This window comes from Herpailurus yagouaroundi, unplaced genomic scaffold (genome assembly GCF_014898765.1).
Source record: "Herpailurus yagouaroundi ecotype Mexico unplaced genomic scaffold, PumYag 166, whole genome shotgun sequence".
NCBI lineage: Eukaryota > Metazoa > Chordata > Mammalia > Carnivora > Felidae > Herpailurus > Herpailurus yagouaroundi.
Window position 1 is genome coordinate 23729678 of NW_024412407.1, and position 19787 is coordinate 23749464.

The 19787-nt window shown below is 37.0% G+C and overlaps 1 protein-coding gene across 3 annotated transcripts in view; it reads left to right on the plus strand.

The window, feature by feature from the left end:
* BCAT1 (branched chain amino acid transaminase 1) overlaps window positions 1-19787 on the plus strand; it is a 101405-nt gene that overhangs the window by 79262 nt on the left and 2356 nt on the right. For all 3 annotated transcript variants that reach the window (XM_040488653.1, XM_040488652.1, XM_040488654.1), the window contains exons 7-10: window positions 629-771; window positions 5770-5855; window positions 8784-8924; window positions 10818-10892. In XM_040488653.1, the coding sequence (XP_040344587.1) occupies window positions 629-771; window positions 5770-5855; window positions 8784-8924; window positions 10818-10892 (445 nt within the window). The remainder of the gene's footprint in view (window positions 1-628; window positions 772-5769; window positions 5856-8783; window positions 8925-10817; window positions 10893-19787) is intronic.

Genomic DNA, 19787 nt, shown 5'->3' on the forward strand with positions numbered 1-19787 from the left:
TTTAATAAAAGATAATACATTTAAAATACTAAACTAAACTGCTATCCTAGGAAGATGTACTGTCTTCCTTTGATTTTGAATAAATAGTGCAGGGTGAGAAAAATGGGCTTTTGGAATACTTTTGGCTAAAATCAGGGTTTTTAACATTTTGTCCCACCCTTTGGAGAATTTAGGCATTGGGCATTAGCTATTCCTTGGGTACATTGAAAGGTCTCAACTAAGAGCACAGCTTGGTGCTCTACTACTTAATGTTATTTGATATGAGTTTGGCCAACTCATAGTACTGGTATGAGATTTAAATGAAATAATTCATGGACAATTGTTTGGAATGTGAAAAATACTTTTAACTGTTATCATTAACTTAGCTATTTACCTCTTTTCATTATCTCTACTTTTCAAGTTTGTATTTTGCTGTGTTCTTTCTCAAATGAGTGCAATTAGATCATTTAGCTTCTCTAATGAGTTTCCTTTAACATTAGGCAGTTAACTAGAGAATGTATGTGCATACATACGTGTGTGTGCGCGCACACATAAAGGAGATGTGCATTGATCACATGCACATGCAGATTGGTACCAAAGATGAGGGAGTGGTATATTCATAATCAATGTATTTTCTCTTTCTTAAAAGGAATTATGGCTCATCCCTTTTTGCCCAATGTGAAGCAGTGGAAAACAGCTGTCAGCAGGTTCTGTGGCTGTATGGAGAGGATAATCAGATAACTGAAGTTGGAACCATGAATCTTTTTCTTTACTGGATAAATGAAGATGGAGGTAATTCACTCAGATTTCAGCTCTTTGTTCTTTGTCAGTCATTTTCAATAGGGCTGGAAGGAAAAGAACTAGGACCTTGGAACAAGGAATAAGTAGCACAGGTCCAAAGGCTAAGGACCACTGTGCTTTGTTGTTCAAGTAGAAATGAGTTTAAATTTACAGAATTTATAAAGGTTTTGGTTTCGGTTTTTGGCTCTAGATGTGCTTATCATTGAGATGCCAACTTAAGGAATTTAAATCCCCATGATTTGAAGATTCGTAGCCTTATCCCCTCTGCCATCTTCTTAACAGCTTTTCTATCTGAAATCCCCTGCATTTGGAGATAGGTCTCAGATCAGTTCACCGTATACTATATGTATAAAATGTAATAACAAGCATCGTCTACTGATTCTACTGATATGAGATTTAGTGTATTCTCTTGCCAGAAGTCTTTTAACAACTGATGCCCTTTCTACATATTTTGATAATATATCAGGAGCCTTCCAGATTTACTCTGGAGCTCAATTTGATTAAAACACACTATTTTTATGGACAAATTCGTCCCTTTTAGGATTGTACTTAGATTCTGGTTCATTCAAGACTGTTAATAGGTATCTACTATAAAAACCAGTTATTTCTATATTACCTAAAATATCCTAAATGCTCATTATCTTTCTTTTCTGTTTTTTTTTAATTAGTTGGCAGAAACCATAGAGGTTTAGTGAAGCATTGGCAATGTCGATGGTATTGGATTAAATGGCCAATCATGGGGAAAAATACAGATAAAGGCATTTATTTCCATTAGAATTTTAATAGTCACAAAAAATTTTAACTATCTTTTTAGGCTTGTTTATGTTCTTATGCCGTTCATTTCACAGTACTGAGTATAGAGACTAGAAAAAGTTCCCAAACACTTATAAAGTCTGAGTGTTCATTTCAATTAAAATTTTAAGTAAAATTTTTATTTTGAGGTAGCTACAGTAACTTTTCTTGCCCTTTTGTTTTTTGGCTACTAATGTTGGAAAATGGTGATTCACATGTGGCTGACTTCAGAGCTATGCACTAATTTGAGCATTAGTTGTAGAAACTAGTAAGATGAGCCTTACATTCCAGTCAGAGGTAGAATAAATAGAAGGTATGGTGAGTACACCTTGTCCTGGGGTTGACCATTGGTAATCCTTGGCATCTGAAAAGCCAGATACAGGTCATGCTGATTCTTCCATTCCTGTTGTTTATACTTGGCACTATTTAAAAATAAAATTTATACTGGAATATTCGTGATTTCCAAATCTGAGTCATTGCCTATGACCTACCTCAAAAGCTATGCTTGAAAGATGACAGTCAATGTTGCACTCTGTATTTAGGAGATAATAGGTTGATTCAACTCATTCTTTGCACCGCCTGCCCACTCCAACGCCCTTGCCCCCCCACCCCCAAAAGAAAACCATACAACCCTAAACAAAAACAGTTACATCATACAGAAGTGGTACCATCATTATTTATGGATGGAAGATGTCAAGATTTAAGTACAGTTTGAATCAGAGCTCCATGATTTAACCAAGAACACAAGAAACTTGTCCTGGTGAAAAATTACTTCTTATCCAAACAATAATCATGAGCCATTTCCGCCATGGCTTTTAAAGGTCAGAACGGAAATGAGTGAATTTGTCTTCTGACTCTTACAAAATATACAAGACCTTAAGAGTTGCTATTCACATTATGGTTGCCTGAGATAGCTTTAGTCCATCTTGAGGGTGTTCACCTAACATATCAAATAAAATTTGAAGTAAGGGGACAAGAGATGGAATAAATGTTTGGACAGTACCATGAGAGAAGTCAGTAGAATGTAAGGAATAACCTTTAGGCTAAAAACAAAAGAAGACATTGAAAGAACTCTACTCTAACTTCACCATGTGGCTTTAGGAAAATACAAAGAATAATGAGTTGAAAATCAACAAAATACTGATTTTCATAAACTTTGCCTATTGGAGGTATGAGTAGAACTCTTTTAGGAAAAACCTACCTTCTTTCTATGAGCCCCCACACTCACTGCCCCTTTGGGACATGATGGCTGCTGCAGAAAGGTATATAAAATAGATAATCTGTGTTCACAGCACAGTGCTGTGCACAGTAACTATCTGTGGCAGTTGGCCTCTAACCCATGTGGTTTTGGCTCTAGTAACAGCAACCCTGGTATTAAGATCACACAGCAGCGATTCTCTGTTTTACTGTGTTGGTGAGTAATTTAACATACACATTTGCTATTCACTGTTGGGACAAACAGTTTTATCTCGCACTGGACTTTGGGGCTGTCCTGAGAATAAGACCCAGTTGTGTGGTTGAGTTTAGAGTTAGTCTGGGAGAACGATCATGACAGTGAATGTTGATGTCGCTCAGTCTGCTCAGGCCCCATGAGCCTTCTCAGACATCAGGCATTTACAGACTTTGGAACATTCTTCCCTGGGATGTGGGCGTGGCTTGCTCTGTCACTGCTTTCAAGTCTTTGCCCACTTACCCCATTCTCAGTTAAGGCTTTCCTTGAGCATCGTAATCAATTGCAAACTCCCTCCCCCCTGACCCCTAGCATTCCTCATTATCTTCCCTCTTTTTTTTTTTTTCCTTTTTTTCTCCATAGTCTAACATACTATTTAACATAATAATTGTTCTCTACCCATTAGAAAGTAAACAGGAATTATATCAGTTTTGTTCACTGCTTTATTCATAGTGCATAGATAAGCCAACTGCACACAGTGCCTACCTCGATAATGTATATTTGTTGAGTAGATAGTAATTGTGTGTGCTTGGGCACTCCTACAAACCCACATTCCCAGTTTTTATTAGAAATTGACTTTGGGATGTCACAGATGACTCCTGCCGTTATTGCTTCTAAATTCTTCAACTCCTAAAAATGATTTCTTTGTCAAAAACAAGTTGTGTTTGTAGGCTCTGTTTTCCTCATGTTGGGCAATCTGGAGCTAGTTCTGGCTCTTGTAAGCATGTTTGTGGTTGCAGAGGAAAATGAATATTTCTCACCCAAATGTTGTCATGTCATCATCTCTGTCTGGCAACCCGAGAAACAGATGTTCTGTGTCTTGACCTTAGGCTAGTGGTTACAGTTTTGGGTGTTAAGTATATTTCACAGAACTACACTTGCACATGCGAGGCCGCTGTTTTTATTTAACTTGATATAGCCTTAGAGCTCAGCAAGCTTTAGGGAAGGTCCAGTTTGGAGGCACTGGAAGTATGTTTGTCTATATGTGTGGGGTATATGTGTGCACATACACACACACACACACACACACACACACACACACACACAGAAATCCCTACACTTATGTATCCAGCCAGCTAGCTATTGCAAAGCACAGGTTTATTTTGAGATCAACACTTCTAAACATGACAAAGAGTAGCCCTAAGAACATTGCCAAGAACAAATTTTCTTCTTTCCAGAAAGCGGTTTTCAGCAGATGATTTTTAGAAACAAACTTGAAAAAAATCATACTGCTGTCTCCTAGCAAAGAGGATTATTCATTTATTTATTTTTTTTATTCAGAAACACTTATTACATACCACCCTAGGCCAGGCACAATGCCAAGTTTTAGGGACACAGGAATGCATATAGAGTTTTGGTCTTCCAGACAGCTTGCTTTCTGGGGATGTCTGATGTAACCACAGTGGAGCAGGTGAACCCAGACCACAGTATATGAAAAGAAAGGACAGTGGTCTCAGTGTTGGGCCACTTAAGTTGTGATCCTGACTGTCCCCCAGTGTTACCAGTCTTGCAAGTCATTTATGTTTACAGAGCCTCTGTTTTTTTGTTTTTTGTTTTTCTGTAAAATAAGGATTGTATGAGGTGACTTCTGAAGTCCTTCTTCGGAAGGTTCGAGCCCCACATTGGGTGTAGAGATTAAAAATAAAATCTTTAAAGAAAATAAAAATAAAAAATAAAATGGTTGGGGGGAACTTAAAGATACCAGTGTGATTTCTATAGTTTTTGCTACCTGGTGATCCTCTGAAGCATACCTGGAATATTTCTCTGCAAACACATAAGTAACACATCTGCTACAAGGTTCAACATCTTTTTAAAGTGATTTAAGGTTTAAGTTTCTTACTAGATTTAGATTCTTGGGTGCCACACGTGGGGAGGAGAAGAGAATGTTGAGTACCAGAGGTTTTTTGTAAGGAGAGCTTGTGTGGTTGTCGGATCACATAGACCATTATAAACAGATCACCATGCCAGCCCTCATGTCGGTTAGGAATGCATGTGATCACTCTCAAAGATGACCAGTGTCTCACCTTGGCTCTCTGTGAATCACCCATGGAGTTTTGTTTTGGGTTTTGGATTTCTTTTTCTCTTCTTTTTTCTTTATTAGCCACATACATACTTGAGCCCATCCTGAGTCCATTAACATTTGGATCTCAAAGGGTGAAGTCAGCATCTCCATATTTGATGTGGATATGCCTCCAGGTTTGAAAATCACTATAAATAGACTTGTCTGTGAAGGGCAGTCTGGAAGCAGTGACCAACCTAAATAAGCATACACACTTCTTGAGGATGGGTTTTCCTCCACAGTATTCATACATGCTTTGGTAATGACCAGTGTTCCTAAGATCTATCTACATGATTCTAATTAGTAGCCAGTGTTAATCCTCTAAGGTAAATTTAGCTTCAGAATTTTCCTCTTAGTATTTGTTAGTAGAACATCATCTCAGTTTTTCCTAGTTAAGGATAAATTGAAGATGATTAGATGAGTGACCTGCTTTCTTCTCCTTCTTCTTCTTCCTCTTCTTCTTTGTCTCCTTCTTCCTCTCCTCTTCCTCCTCTTCTTCTTCTTTTATTTTTTTAATGAAGATCTACCTGAAGTGTGAATCAATTTGGGAAGGTAGACAAGACAGAACAGTAACATCATCTTCATGTTTATTACTAGCAAAGTTGCCAGAAACAGTTTTTAAAAAATGGTTGTTGATATAAGGCTAATGTAGTTAAAGTTTGAAAATATTCCAATTTTTACTTGACAGAAGAAGAACTGGCAACTCCTCCGCTAGATGGCATCATTCTTCCAGGAGTGACGAGGCAGAGCATTCTGGACCTGGCACGCAAGTGGGTGGGTGCCTTTCACGTGAACCACTTTAGAAGCATGAAACAAAAAGTCATCAAAATGAGCCCGGCTTAGTTCCATCCAGTGTTATCTAATCTTTAAATCTTAACTTGAGTGGAAAGAACTCTTCTAGAAGGACTGACTGTCTCAGTAAGGCCAATATAGAAGTATTGTTTATAGGAAGGGCAGAGAGAAAACAGTTTGGCAAGTTATCCTAGTGAAGCAGTATTCTAGTGCTAATCACAAGCTCTGTAGCAGGTGTCTCCTACCAACTCACCTGGTTTATACTTCATGTGCTTCCATTTCACCAGGCCTGAACTTTTCCAATCTAAGTGTGTTGTTTCCCATTCCAATAATTTATAGTTCTTCCCTTCCTCTATTTATTCCAGTGTAACCATGCTAGTCACAGAAATTAAAGAATTTTACTGACATAAATGTTTACTAACATAACTTTATTAGTTTGGCTGCCTATTTTCTCCCTCCTTCCTGCCCCCTGTCCTCCCCAATTCACATACATGCTTATTTTAAAGTCAAAACACTCAAGCAAATGGAGTTGTTTTCAGTAGAGTTTCTGATCTGTGTGACACAGGCAAGCATGTTAAACCATTTGGTATTGAAATGACATTTATAACATACTCAAGATGAATATTGGATGAGTTGGTTATCTGGCAAAGGTTCTTGGATGGAACTTTTGACCCATGTGTTAAAATGGTCTCCACGGGACATGAAAAGACTTTGAGCATACTGTGGTCAAACAGTATTAATAGGACAAATGTTTAGAAACGCACATATTACCTAGGAGAGTGCTAGCATACTTTCTCTGGAAAAAGCTTTGGAAATAAAGGAAATGTGCTATAAATAATTCTACAAAACCCTGAAGTAGACAAGACCCAACTGCCACATGCTGGCTGGCACATTGGGCATGACATTTACAAACTGTTGGTATAATTTCAAACAGCTTGCCCTGTCCTAAATATGTTTGCAGTTGGAAAGATGTATTTTCGAAGCTCAGTAATTTTTGTTTTATTAAAGAAAAAAATCAACCAAGTACAGAAGGTTTGATGACAAGTTGCAAGTGGAAATGCTTTCCCACACTAATGATTTGCTAGCATGAAATTAGTTATTATGGAGGAAGTTTTTCCTTGACTCCTTAGCTGTAATTTATTTTAAAAGCTATTTTAAAACAGTGAGACATAAATGCCAAGAGGCATGTGGGGGGTTACCATTACTTGCCAGACAGGGGAAATTGTCCAAAGATAAGTAAGGGTGAGCAGAGGAAAAACAATTCTGTTTATTTACAAGAGATTTTTTTTTTTTTCCAGAACACAGAGCTCATCTCATTTTCAGTTAACTTGGCTGATTTTCTGGAATTTATTTATTTATTTATTTATTTACCTTTGAACAACATAATTGAAATTCCAGACTGAGATAAACTGAAACTTGCAAAGAGCCATATTTTCTGTTGTAGACCTATTTTCCGACTCTCCCAAATCATACTTACGGCATGATGCCTTCTTCTAATATTTTGAATCTTGCCAAGGGCTCTGAATTTCATTTTTATCTATTGTGGATCTGTAAGTTTTAAAAAATACTCTTCTTAAAAAAAATTAAGGTCAACAAAGGATGGATAAATACTTTTTTAATAAGTTTGAGACAAACTTTGAACCTTAACCACTAACATAAAAGACTGAGAATTAATACAGATTAAAGAATGAGTTTCAAAAGATCATTTATTTAAGCAGATAGTTTAAAAGCATCAGCTTCCCCCCCCCCCCATTTCCTATTTTGAGCAAATAAAATGTTGAAATAGTTCAGCAGAGTTGATGAGGTTATGCCAGTAATTCTGTGATGAAACTCAACCCAATAGGATACTAAAGAGGAGCAAGGGGATTTCTGCTGTAAAGACAACTGAATCAGTGAATTGAGGAAAAAAAGGAATATCCCATGCAATTTCTCGAAGTCCAAATATACTTTCAGTGTTTTAAAATAATGAAATAGTTCAGGGGCGCCTGGGTGGCGCAGTCGGTTAAGCGTCCGACTTCAGCCAGGTCACGATCTCGCGGTCCGTGAGTTCGAGCCCCGCGTCGGGCTCTGGGCTGATGGCTCAGAGCCTGGAGCCTGTTTCCGATTCTGTGTCTCCCTCTCTCTCTGCCCCTCCCCCGTTCATGCTCTGTCTCTCTCTGTCCCAAAAATAAATAAACGTTGAAAAAAAATATTAAAAAAAATAAAATAAAATAAAATAATGAAATAGTTCAGATAGTTAAACTCAGTCTATGTTTTCACTCCATAGAAGACCTAGTAGAGAGTGGAGGAAATTTAGAGCCAGTCAGATCACACCTGAGTTCAAATTCAGTTTCTGCCGTTTACTAGCTATGTGGATTTAGACATGTCGCTTAGCCTCCCTTTGAACCTTAATTTCTTCATCCGTATAATGGGGATAATAATACCCACCTTAAAAATGAGAGTAGGAGGCATGCAATGGGTGCTGAATAAATAATTATTAATATTATCTAAGAATATGTTCTCTTTTGTGGTGAATAGGGTTCAAGACACTGTTAACATAGAACACACATTAAGTAGCACGGCAAGTGCCTTATCTTGTGAGACTTTAGGCATGGCAACAAATAAAAGGCCAAAAAAGCTGGCATGCATTAAAATATACCCCGTATTTTATAGTGATGGTGTTACGTTATACTCTGATCGTCTTACTCTGATCATCTCGTTTAGTGATGCTGTGACCTTGGAGTAGATTGCTTAACACCTCAGCATGTTTACCAGTAAGGTAGTGGTGCTCTCTTCAGCTTTCCCTCAGAGGATGATTCTCACATGATTTGAGTTCAGAGTGTCAGGTTGAAAGGTTAAGTACGACAGGGCTTATTTTGCATGCCTTTTCCTTGCAAATGTTAATATTTCTATTTTTTATATTCCAAACAGGGTGAATTTAAGGTGTCAGAGAGGTACCTCACCATGGGTGATTTGACAACAGCCCTGGAGGGGAACCGAGTGAGAGAGATGTTTGGCTCGGGTACAGCCTGTGTTGTTTGCCCAGTTTCTGATATACTGTACAAGGGTGAGGTAAGAGACAATCTCTTCACCTCCTGTCATTTCCAAGCATTTGCCTATAATTTATTTAATTCTTTAAATGTGTAAATGAAATGGTAGTTGGACCCAAGATGCAAAGGATTTTTTTCTTTAATAACTTGGCAGTTTGTCCCAATGAACCTGTATTACCAAATTACTTACTCTCATCTTTCCAGCAATTTTGTGCAAGCTCCAGTATGGGAGGGAGTCAGTTTTGTCCTTGGAAATGTATCACATCTGTTTTATGTCAATTTAGGGATTGGAGATGTGCCAATAAGCGTCCATTCTTATTTCTTCCTTTTAGCTTGCTAAGAAGGTTCTACAGGTAATTAGATTTCCGTTTCTGGTTTCCAAAAGTACTCCCAAACTATTAGAGTAGTAATGGCAAACAGTTATGGAAAATTCATTTGAATGATTAACTCCTACATTTATTATTATTGCTTCTGTTGTTGTTATTACTATTTAAACCACTTTATGAAAAATTTTCATTTGGCTAAGTTGGTACATCAACTAAAATCCTCCAAAAAGAATTCAATCATTTGGTTGGAAGAAGTGTTCTCCTCCCAGTGAATTAGTCTGTTTTTATATGTGGTATATTTCCACTCTTTGTTAGTTTTGTTGTTGGTGGTAGTGTTTTGTTTTTATTTTTGTTTTTTTGCTTTCCCCTTTATCACAAAGCTTGGATATTTAACATCGTCGTCTAACTTTATAGCTTAAAGGCATGTGGGTATTATTCTTAGGATGTGAATTGGCTTGACTTAATCATATTAAATACAAACTTGATTGGTTTTTAAATTGAAAATAGATAAATAAAATAATTATTTTTCCTCTGTTACTTTCCTTTTCTGATTTTAATGGTGGCTACTTCATTGCTTGAGATTTTCGAACTTGCTTGTAAGGAGTGGCTTTTAACATGATTCCATCGACAGATTGATTGTTTCAAGGGAGAATTATTTTACTATGTATCAATACTTTTACTGAGTATTAAGCTACTGTTTTGTGTTTCATTATTGTAGTATCTAGGTAAATGCATTATTGGTCCACTTTTTTAATGAACTAAAGTTGTCATGAAGTCACATTTTTTAAGTACAATCATTTCACCTCTAGAAATAAGTTTATAAAGCTCAACGTTTTTATATTGGTCTTGTCTCACAGGGCATGCAGAGCTAAAGGTACATCTTATTACCCTATTATCCTAAAGAGCATAAGAAGAAAAGAGTGACAGCATGGGCTATCTACTGAAATCAGACTATCAAAAGCCTGCAAGCCAGCCAGGCAGGAATGGACATGACTCAAGTGTAAATTAGGGGCAGGAAATCTCTCAGCCCCCAGTGTAATGATGCTGTCCAGCACTGTGGACGTTTGACTTGGAACAGACATAGGTTTAGAAGCCTATTTTGTGAAGGCATAGACTTGCTTTCATATACGTCCCTGCAATGACTTGCTTTAATTTGTGGCAAAAGGTTTTCGAGTTCTCATTCCCTGCCAGAAGAATTAGGTAAGGAGGCCAATCATTCATCCCACAGATTCTCAGAATCCTGAAAGAGATAGGATTCTTTATGTTTGGCCACTATTTTAGGTAGCCCTAGCTCTTTGGTCTCTGTGGTTCCTCATATCAGTCTGAAGACCAACATATAAACCAGTTGTGCCCTAAAATCAGTTGGTAGGCAAGAAACAAACTATCATTGGCTACTTTGTTTTTATTCAAATTCAGAATAGAAAAAGAGTCTTTGGCATAAGGGGTTGGCATAGCCCTTATGATCAGGTTATCATAGTACCATTCCTTATTTCAGTGGGATTGTCTTAATACAGTAGAATTGCTGAGTGTCTTACTTATTATATACATGGATATCCTCCAATTATCATGCCTGTGATATTCTTTCATAGACTGTACACATCCCAACTATGGAGAATGGTCCTAAACTTGCAAGTCGGATCTTGGAAAAATTGACTGATATTCAGGTAAGGGCTTCTTTTTTTAAAAAAGGGCTTCTTTTTATTTCAATCAGAACTAAAACCAAATCATATTTCAGCGGAGAGAAGAGAGTAAACACTGCCATTTGGGGTTAACAAATTAAATTTGTAGAATAAAGCACAAAAGAAAAATATTACCTGTGATTCCAACACTGAAATATAACCACTGTTAATTTTTGATCTCTCAAAAATATTTTGTGTTAATATACTTCTTGAAGTATTTTTCTAACAAAATAGTCATATGTGATCTGTTACCTGCTTTTTTTTCATCCAGCAAATCATTTGCTTTTTTGTATCAATAAATAAATTTCTCCATTCCATGTATAAAATTTAATTGAATTCTGTGATTTGATGTACTGTAACTTTTAAAGAATCATTATTATTGAACATTTATGTTGTTGGCAGTTTTTTTTTTTTTTTTTTTTTTTTTTTTTTTACCTGTTACAAACACTGCAATCTTTGATTATTTCCTTAGGATAAGTTCCTGAGATTGTAACTGTTGGGTCAAAAACAGTGCATACCTATTTTTTTCTACTGCTAACCTTGTTCTGCCTGTTTTTTCCTGAGCAGCAGTTTACAGTGGTGTCTCATCAGACAGTTAAGCATATCTCTAGGCAGGCTTATCAAGTACCACGTAATGCTGGGTCATCAATAAAAGGACTGTTCTATAACTTGCAAAACCCTCACACGTTGTTGGACGATTTTGTTGAGCCCAGATATCATGATTGCCAGTCACTGAACATACCCAAGGGGAGCTGAGATTCAAACTGAAATGTGAAATAAAGTTTGATAGTTTGAGTGACACCAGATGGTTTAGGTCTTAAAACTATACAAAAAAAAAAAAAAAGTTGACAAAACAGCAGGCCCCTCCAGAGCAACTGAGGTCCTGCGATAGTGATAAGAATGGTATTTTTGGAAGACTTACTCAGCAACTTTTATGCAAAATTAGTAAATTACAAGCTAAGAATGATTGTGGTTTTTGAATCGATGAAATGTTGCTCTTTTCCTCTTCAGTAAAGGCTTTCTATAGAAATCCTTCAACTGGGGCCCCTGGGTGGCTCAGCCAGTTAAGGGTTTGACTCTTGATTTTGGCTCAAGTCATGATCTCATGGTTTGTGAGATTGAACCCCATATCAGGCTCTGTGCTGACAGCATGGAGCCTACTTGGGATTCTCTATTCCCCTTTCTCTGCCTCTCTCTCTCTCTCTCTCAGAATAAACATTTAAAAAAATTCTGCAAACTAAATAAAGGAATATCTTAATATTAGAAGACATATAATTTATTGAGTCTTCTACTTTTATACATGAAAACAATTAAAAGTAATTGGAAGAAATTAAATTAATAAGAATATTTGGATGTTTTAGTAATCTAAATTTGTTTACAGTTGAGTAAATCTGATGAAGGTAATAAGTTATTAGTGTTTTGCACAAATAAGAAACAGAAATAGAATAAAAATATATAATTGGCCAAATTATGAAAGCCTTTATCCAAAACAGAAATTGAAAGAATTTTAAGAGGGGAGGCAGTATTTGCAACAACATGGATGGAACTACAGTGTATTATGCTAAGCAAAATAAGTAGCAGAAAGACAAATGTCGTATGATATCACCCATAAGATAAAAACAGATGGGAGACAGACTATAAGAGATTCTTTTTTTTTTTTTTTTAAGAATTTTAAAGTTTATTTATTTTTGACAGACAGAGCACAAGCAGGGGAGGGGCAGAGAGAGAGGGAGACACAGAATCTGAAGCAGGCTCCAGGCTCTGAGCTGTCAGCACAGAGCCTGACGCGAGGCTCAAACCCACGAACTGTAAGATCGTGACCTGAGCCAAAGTCGGATGAGCCACCGACTGAGCCACCCAGGTGCCCCAAGATTCTTAAATACAGAGAACAAACTGAGGGTTGCTAGAGACATGTTGGATGGGGGGATGGGCTAAATGAGTGATGGGCATTAAGGAAGGCACTTGTTGGGATGAGCACTGAGTGTCATATATAAGTTATGAATTACTAAATTCTATTCCTGAAATCATTATTACACTATATGTTAACTAACTTGGATTTAAACAAAAAATAAAGAATAATAAAAAATAAATAAAACTTAAAAATTGGAAGGAAAAGAGGGGAGGTCGTGTTGTTATGGTAATAAGAAAATATCACTTTGGAACCTTTTCTTGAATACATACAGAGGGGAATCCTTCATTTTATCGGACTTAATACACAAAATGAGATCTCAGTACCTCTTGGAGATTATATGAAATAAGAAAATTACCCTTAATTTGATTTGGTTGTAAAGGATTAAAAAAAAAGAAAAAGTCAACTGTATTTGAAAGGGAAAATCAAACTGTATTAAATTTGAATTGGAAGAAAGATCTAAGTAGAGGTGTTTGATGGACATAATCATGAAGCTTTGCCTAAGGCAGGCAAAAGCAGAAATGTTTCCTCTCTCTTGAGATAGTGCCAAAGTATATGCATCAGAACTCTAAGTAAAAGAGAAGCCCAAAGACATATTCCGGGGGGAAGAGGACATGCCATTACAAAAGTTCTCAGAGCATTTTTAAAGTAAGATTATGGATGTAAGATTAGTGAATAAGTGAATGTTTTTGATTAATTCATTCAATAGATATATGTCTTGAGCACAAACAGTGTGCAAGTGCTGGTGCTGGTGATTTAATAGTAGTAGAAGGGATAAAAAAAATTGGAGAAGTCAAAGCTGTAGAGAAACAAAATACTCAATTTAAATGTGAGACCACATGAATACTTTTAAGAATAAAAGATCCATATGAAGCAGAGAATGAGAAGAAACAACATTTTCCTTTTACCTGTATATATTCTCTATATTACTTAGTGCCTGTGGCTAAGAAATTAATTTCTCTCTTTACCCTAGGTAGTAAAATGTAATGGTATTAACACTGAAAATTAATGATACATTCAGAGCTTCCCTAGGAATAAGGAAACAAAAGGGGTGGAGACACAGGATACATGAGATAATATAATGATTCTGAATTAAACCACAAACCAGAAGGACCAACTCTGCTCCAAATTGTTAAGTAACAGAGGACTATCTATTCAGAATCTAAGACCACATCCTTCTTTTTCAATTATTTTATGCCTGTGGGCATGGAACCTAAAGTTTCAAAATTATTCTCTTATAAGATAGCAAATTGGTGCTGTCACCCAAGCTACAGGTGCCTGTTTCTGTCCACAAAAAATAATTTAAGTAATTATTGAGGAAAAAGCGTAGAATTGCATCATGTTTTACATTTGATCTCTTTGACATTACATGAAAAACATGGATATTTCGTAAGAAGTGCTCTGGTAAATTGAAGAGAGCAACAACAACCAATAGACCCAGAAGATTCTTGCCACTCTGACGTGGGGGGTGGAAATCCTTCTTAACCACAGATGTGATTGTCATTTAACTTGTGTGTTTCTGTATATGAGTAAGAACCTCTGAGGTTAAGTATTCATTCCCCTTGGCGAATTTTCCATAAAATTCCATGGATTTTAGATTGCCCTAAAAATACCTCTTAGGAGGGGAGTGTTTCAGTCTTTTTTTTTTTCCCCCTCTTTCTTTTTTCAAGTGACAAAGAAAAACACTTTTGTGTTACTTAACCGGACTTCAGCATGGAGAACATTAGCCATATTGCCTATGTTTCTTTTCTCTTGCATCGCTCTTTGCCAATCTGATTACTCACCATCGTATTCACCAATATGCCTGCTATTGGGATAATCTCTGTTCTCCAATTGACTCTGCTGTCTACTTCTTCCTGCCTTTCTGTACCTTCTACAGTTTGCCTACTCGAGAAGGTATTGGTTGTCTGTCAAGACACATCTCCTTGAGGAACTTCTAAAGTCTGTCTTGAGCAACATCCCTGTCCCCAGTACAAACACGTATTCATCCCCTCAAATATAACTTCTTCTTCCAGCTTCCAATGTACCTGGGTTCCATATCACATATGGCCTTTAAGTTGTATTCTAATTAGTCACACACTTGTCTTTGTTCTAAGGTTGTTTGGATGTAGGAATTGTTTTACTCCCTTCTTGTAACCCCAGTATTCAGTACAAGGCCTGGGCTATCATATACACTCAGTAATGTTTCTTGAATAAATGAATAAAGGAACAAATAAGTGAGTGATATACCAGACAGATACTGAAGGACAAAAACATGTTGCTCTTATATATTAACACATTCTGAGGAGAGGTGGGAGGAAGGCCTTAAATAATATCAAATGACTTTTCTTTTTCTTTTTAATTTTTTTAAACATTTATTTATTTTTGAGAGAGAGAGAGAGACAGAGTGTGAGTGGGGGAGGAGCAGAGAGAGAGGGAGACATAGAATCTGAAGCAGATTCCAGGCTCTGAGCTGTCAGAACAGAGCTCTACGTGGGGCTCAAACCCATGAACTGTGAGATCATGTCCTGAGCCGACTAAGCCACCCCAGGCGCCCCACATATTACTTTTCGAGAAAACTTTGAGCGAACCTGATTTTAGACATTTTTAAAGTGAAATACACATACCAAGACTGCTGTTGGAATCAAATAAAAACCTGGAATCCAGGCCTTAAATATCAGGGCAGCATGTTTGTGTAACTAGCAGAGCTGCTGTTGAGGTTTTAGGAAGTGGGAAGTAGTGATTGCAAAGACCTGAGAGGTGGAAGTCCTGTTCTGTTGTGTTTTTTTTAATTAATTTATTTTTTTAAATTTGTATCCAAGTTATTTAGCATATAGTATAATAGTGATTTCAGGAGTAGAATCCAGTGATTCATCCCCTATATATATAACACCCAGTGCCCATCCCAACAAGTGTCTTCCTTAATGCCCCTTGCCCATTTAGCCCATCCCCCCTCCCATAAACCCTCCAGCAACCTTCAGTTTGTTCTCTATATTTAATATTCTCTTATGTTTGTCCCCCTCCATGTTTTTATATTATTTTTGCTTCCCTTCCCTTATATTCGTCTGTTTTGTCTCTTAAATTCCACATATGACTGAAGTCATGTATTTGTCTTTCTCTAATTGCATTTAGCATAATACACTAGTTCCATCCATGTTGTTGCAAACGACAAGATTTCATTCTTTTTGATTGCTGAGTAATACTCCATTGTATCTCTCTCTCTCTCTCTCTCTCTCTCTCTCTCTCTCTCTCTCTCTCTCCACACACGCACGCATACACACACCACATTTTCTTTATCCATTCATCTGTCAATGGACATTTGGGCTCTTTCCATACTTTGGCTATTGTCAATAGTGCTGCTATAAACATTGGGGTGAATGTGCCTCTTCAAAACAGCATACCTGTATCCTTTGGATAAGTACTTAGTGCAATTGCTGGGTCATAAGGTAGTTGTATTTTTAATCTTTTGAGGAATCTCCATAGTGTTTTCCAGAGTGGCTGCGCCAGTTTGCATTCCCACCAACAGTGCAAAAGGATTCTTTCACTGCATCCTCGCCAACATCTATTGTTGCCTGAGTTGTTAATGTTAGCCATTCTGACAGGTGTAAGGTGGTATCTCATTGTAGTTTTGATTCGTACTTCCCTGATGATGAGTGATGTTGAGCATTTTTTCATGGGTCTATTGGCCACCTGGATGTCCTTTTTGGAAAAGTGTCTCTTCATGTCTTTTGCCTGTTTCTTCACTGGATTATTTGTTTTTTGGGTGTTGAGTTTGATAAGTTCTTTATAAGATTTCAGATACTAACCCTTTATGTAATATGTCATTTACAAGTATCTTTTCCCATTCTGTCAGTTGACTTTTAGTTTTGCTGATTGTTTCCTTCACCATGCAGAAGGTTTTTTTCTTGAAGAGATTCCAATAGTTCATTTTTGCTTTTGTTTCCCTTGCTTCTGGAGACATGTTGAATAAGAAGTTGTTGCAGCCAAGGTCAAAGAGATGTTGTTGTTTTTTTTTAATTTTTTTTAATGTTTTATTTATTTTTGAGACAGAGACAGAGCATAAGCAGGGGAGGAGTAGAGAGAGAGGGAGACACAGAATCCGAAGCAGGCTCCAGGCTCTGAGCTGTCAGCACAGAGCCCGACGCGGGGCTCGAACTCGCAAACCGCAAGATCATGACCTCAGCCGAAGTCGGACGCTTAACCGACTGAGCCACCCAAATGCCGCAGTCAAAGAGGTTTTTGCCTGCTTTCTCCTCTAGGATTTTGATGGCTTCCTGTCTTACATTTAGGTCTTTCATCCATTTTGAGTTTATTTTTGTGTATCATGTAAGAAAGTGGTCCAGGTTCATTTTTCTGCATGTTGCTGTCCAGTTTTCCCAACACCATTTGCTGGAGAGACTGTCTTTATTCCATTGGATATTCTTTCCTGCTTTGTCAAAGATTAGTTGGTCATATGTTGGTCCATTTCTGCATTCTGTATTCTGTTCCATTGATCTAAGTGTCTGTTTTTGTGCCAGTGCCATACTGTCTTCATGATTACAGCTTTGCGATACATCTTGAAGTCCAGAATTGTGATGCCTCCAGCTTTGTTTTTCATTTTTAGGATTGCTTTGGCTATTTGGGGTCTTTTCTGGTTCCATACACATTTTAGGATTGTTTGCTCTAGCTCTGTGCAGAATGCCGGTGTTATTTTGATACGGATTGCATTGAGTATGTAGATTGCTTTGGGTAGTATCAACATTTTAACAATATTTGTTCTTCCAATCCATGAGCATGAAATATTTTTCCATTTTTTTGTGTGTGTCTTCTTCAATTCTTTTATAAGCTTTCTATAGTTTTCAGTGTATAGATTTTTTACCTCTTTGGTTAAGTTTAGAGAGGTGGGTGTCTTAAGTAGTTAGGAAAAGGAAAGCCCAGTGAGATAGGTGCAGGATCTGTAATGACTGTAGGCCACCAGATGGAATTTCTTTTAAAATTCTGTTTTCCCCACTAGTGGCTACAGTTTTGTAACAATAAATGACCATTAGTGGTTATTGCATTTTTTTGTTTTCAGTGGAACAGCTTGATGGTTTTTAGTTACATAAGAGCCCTACTCCTTTTCCCTGCTGATGTCCCGAGTTATCCTTCTCTTTGTGTGCATACTAAGTGAACATTTCCAGATTGCCTTGATGACTCAGCCCCTTGACCAGCTTCCCAGCTGTACTTGTTCCCTGATACACACTTCTCCACATTACAGGATTACAGAGCTTTGCAGGCCATTGAATAGGATTTAGAACAAGAATGACAAATTGTCACCTGGTGGGCAGCACTGATTATATTTTTATTGGCATCACAGAGAATAAGTGCATGACATGTACATTGTCCTTTTGTGTTGCTAAGAACTTTTCTGCCTAATGTAAAAGGCATTTAACAAAGGCCATGTAAAATGATTTGCCATATGTATGTTGGATGTGAAGATTAGAACTTGTCATTAGTTGTGTTTTGGTTTAGTGTTCGTCCTGGAATTCATGAAAGATGAAAATTCTGCATACCACATTGATAATCTTCCACATGGGCTGAGTACCACCCCATGGGCTCAGTTGGATTTGCCATGTTGCTTTCACCTCATCTTCGATTCCAGTGAACAACATCCAGTCATTGTGACTTACAGCAGACCTGCCAAATGCTAAAGGAGTAAGCCTACTGCTGTGGTTCTGTAATGACCCTGATAATGATAGCCTTGCCCATGCAGACATGTGTTCTTTCCCCTCCTTCTCTAGGTACCTACTCCTGAGGAAAGAATATAATTTCTATCTCTGCTAACATCTGTCATCTCTACTCTTGAATTATTTTGCCTTGAAAAATTGAATCAAGTTATTTATCATCTAAATGGAAAGTTTGATCGCTTACTGCTTAGGTCTAGATAGTTTGAATTACCTGTATTATCACATTTCTTAGATACATCTCAGAATGCTATAATTTTTACATAAAAGCATAAATTATAGGATGAGGAGGCCAATCTTAATATATATTATGAAGGTTCTTAAAGTGATATGGCCTATGACTGTCATTGTAACCCAAATAGATTTTTGACTGTTTATAAAACTGAAACAACTAATTGAAAGCAAATTCACTTTAATTGATGAGATTCAAGATGGAATTATGGCGGTCATGAATCACAATAATGTAGATCTGCTAAAATGTCAATATGATGACACTCAATTATTAATGGCATAAGTATCTAATGTATTAATGGGAATCCAAGTAAGAGAAATAAAACACATATTTTGATCTTACCTTAAGTCATGTTGTACCATACATAAATCAAGCAGAATTTGGCAATTTTTATCTACCATTTATCATGAATCAACAATTAATAGTGGGAAGCCACACTCTTGAAACAACTCTTTCTGATGTAGATTCAGCAAGTCCCTTATAGTCATTGGGCTTCCTTCATTCTCTTTTTTATGTAAACCAAAAGGTTGTAAGTAGACCCATTCTTGGCTCCCAGTATTTTTACCAATTTGAAAGATTCTGCTGCCAGAGGTCTTTAAAGCTCTTTAAGAGGAACCCAGCACATGGACAATATAACATAGGAGAAATAGCATCAGATAGAGGCAGGAGCCCTGGGCTTCAGATTAAGAGTTTTCTAGAACCTTAATGTCCTTAGATGTAAAATAAGAAGCTTGGCTTTAAGAGTACATTGCTCTTCATACGTGCAGAAATTTTCTACAAAGGAAATCTTTCCTAGAATCCCAACATACAAAACTGATCAAAGTGGAATTGTTCTAAAGTCCAGAGCTCCACTTATTTGACTCATCCTTGCATTTAATTAATTAATTTATTTTTTAAAGGTTTTATTTTTAAGTAATCTCTACACCCAACACGGGGCTCGAACTTATGACCCCGAGATCGAGAGTCACGTGCTCTACCGACTGAGCCGGCCAGGCTCCCCAAAGCCCCTACATTTTATTTTATTTATTTATTTATTTTTTTAATTTTTTTTTCAACGT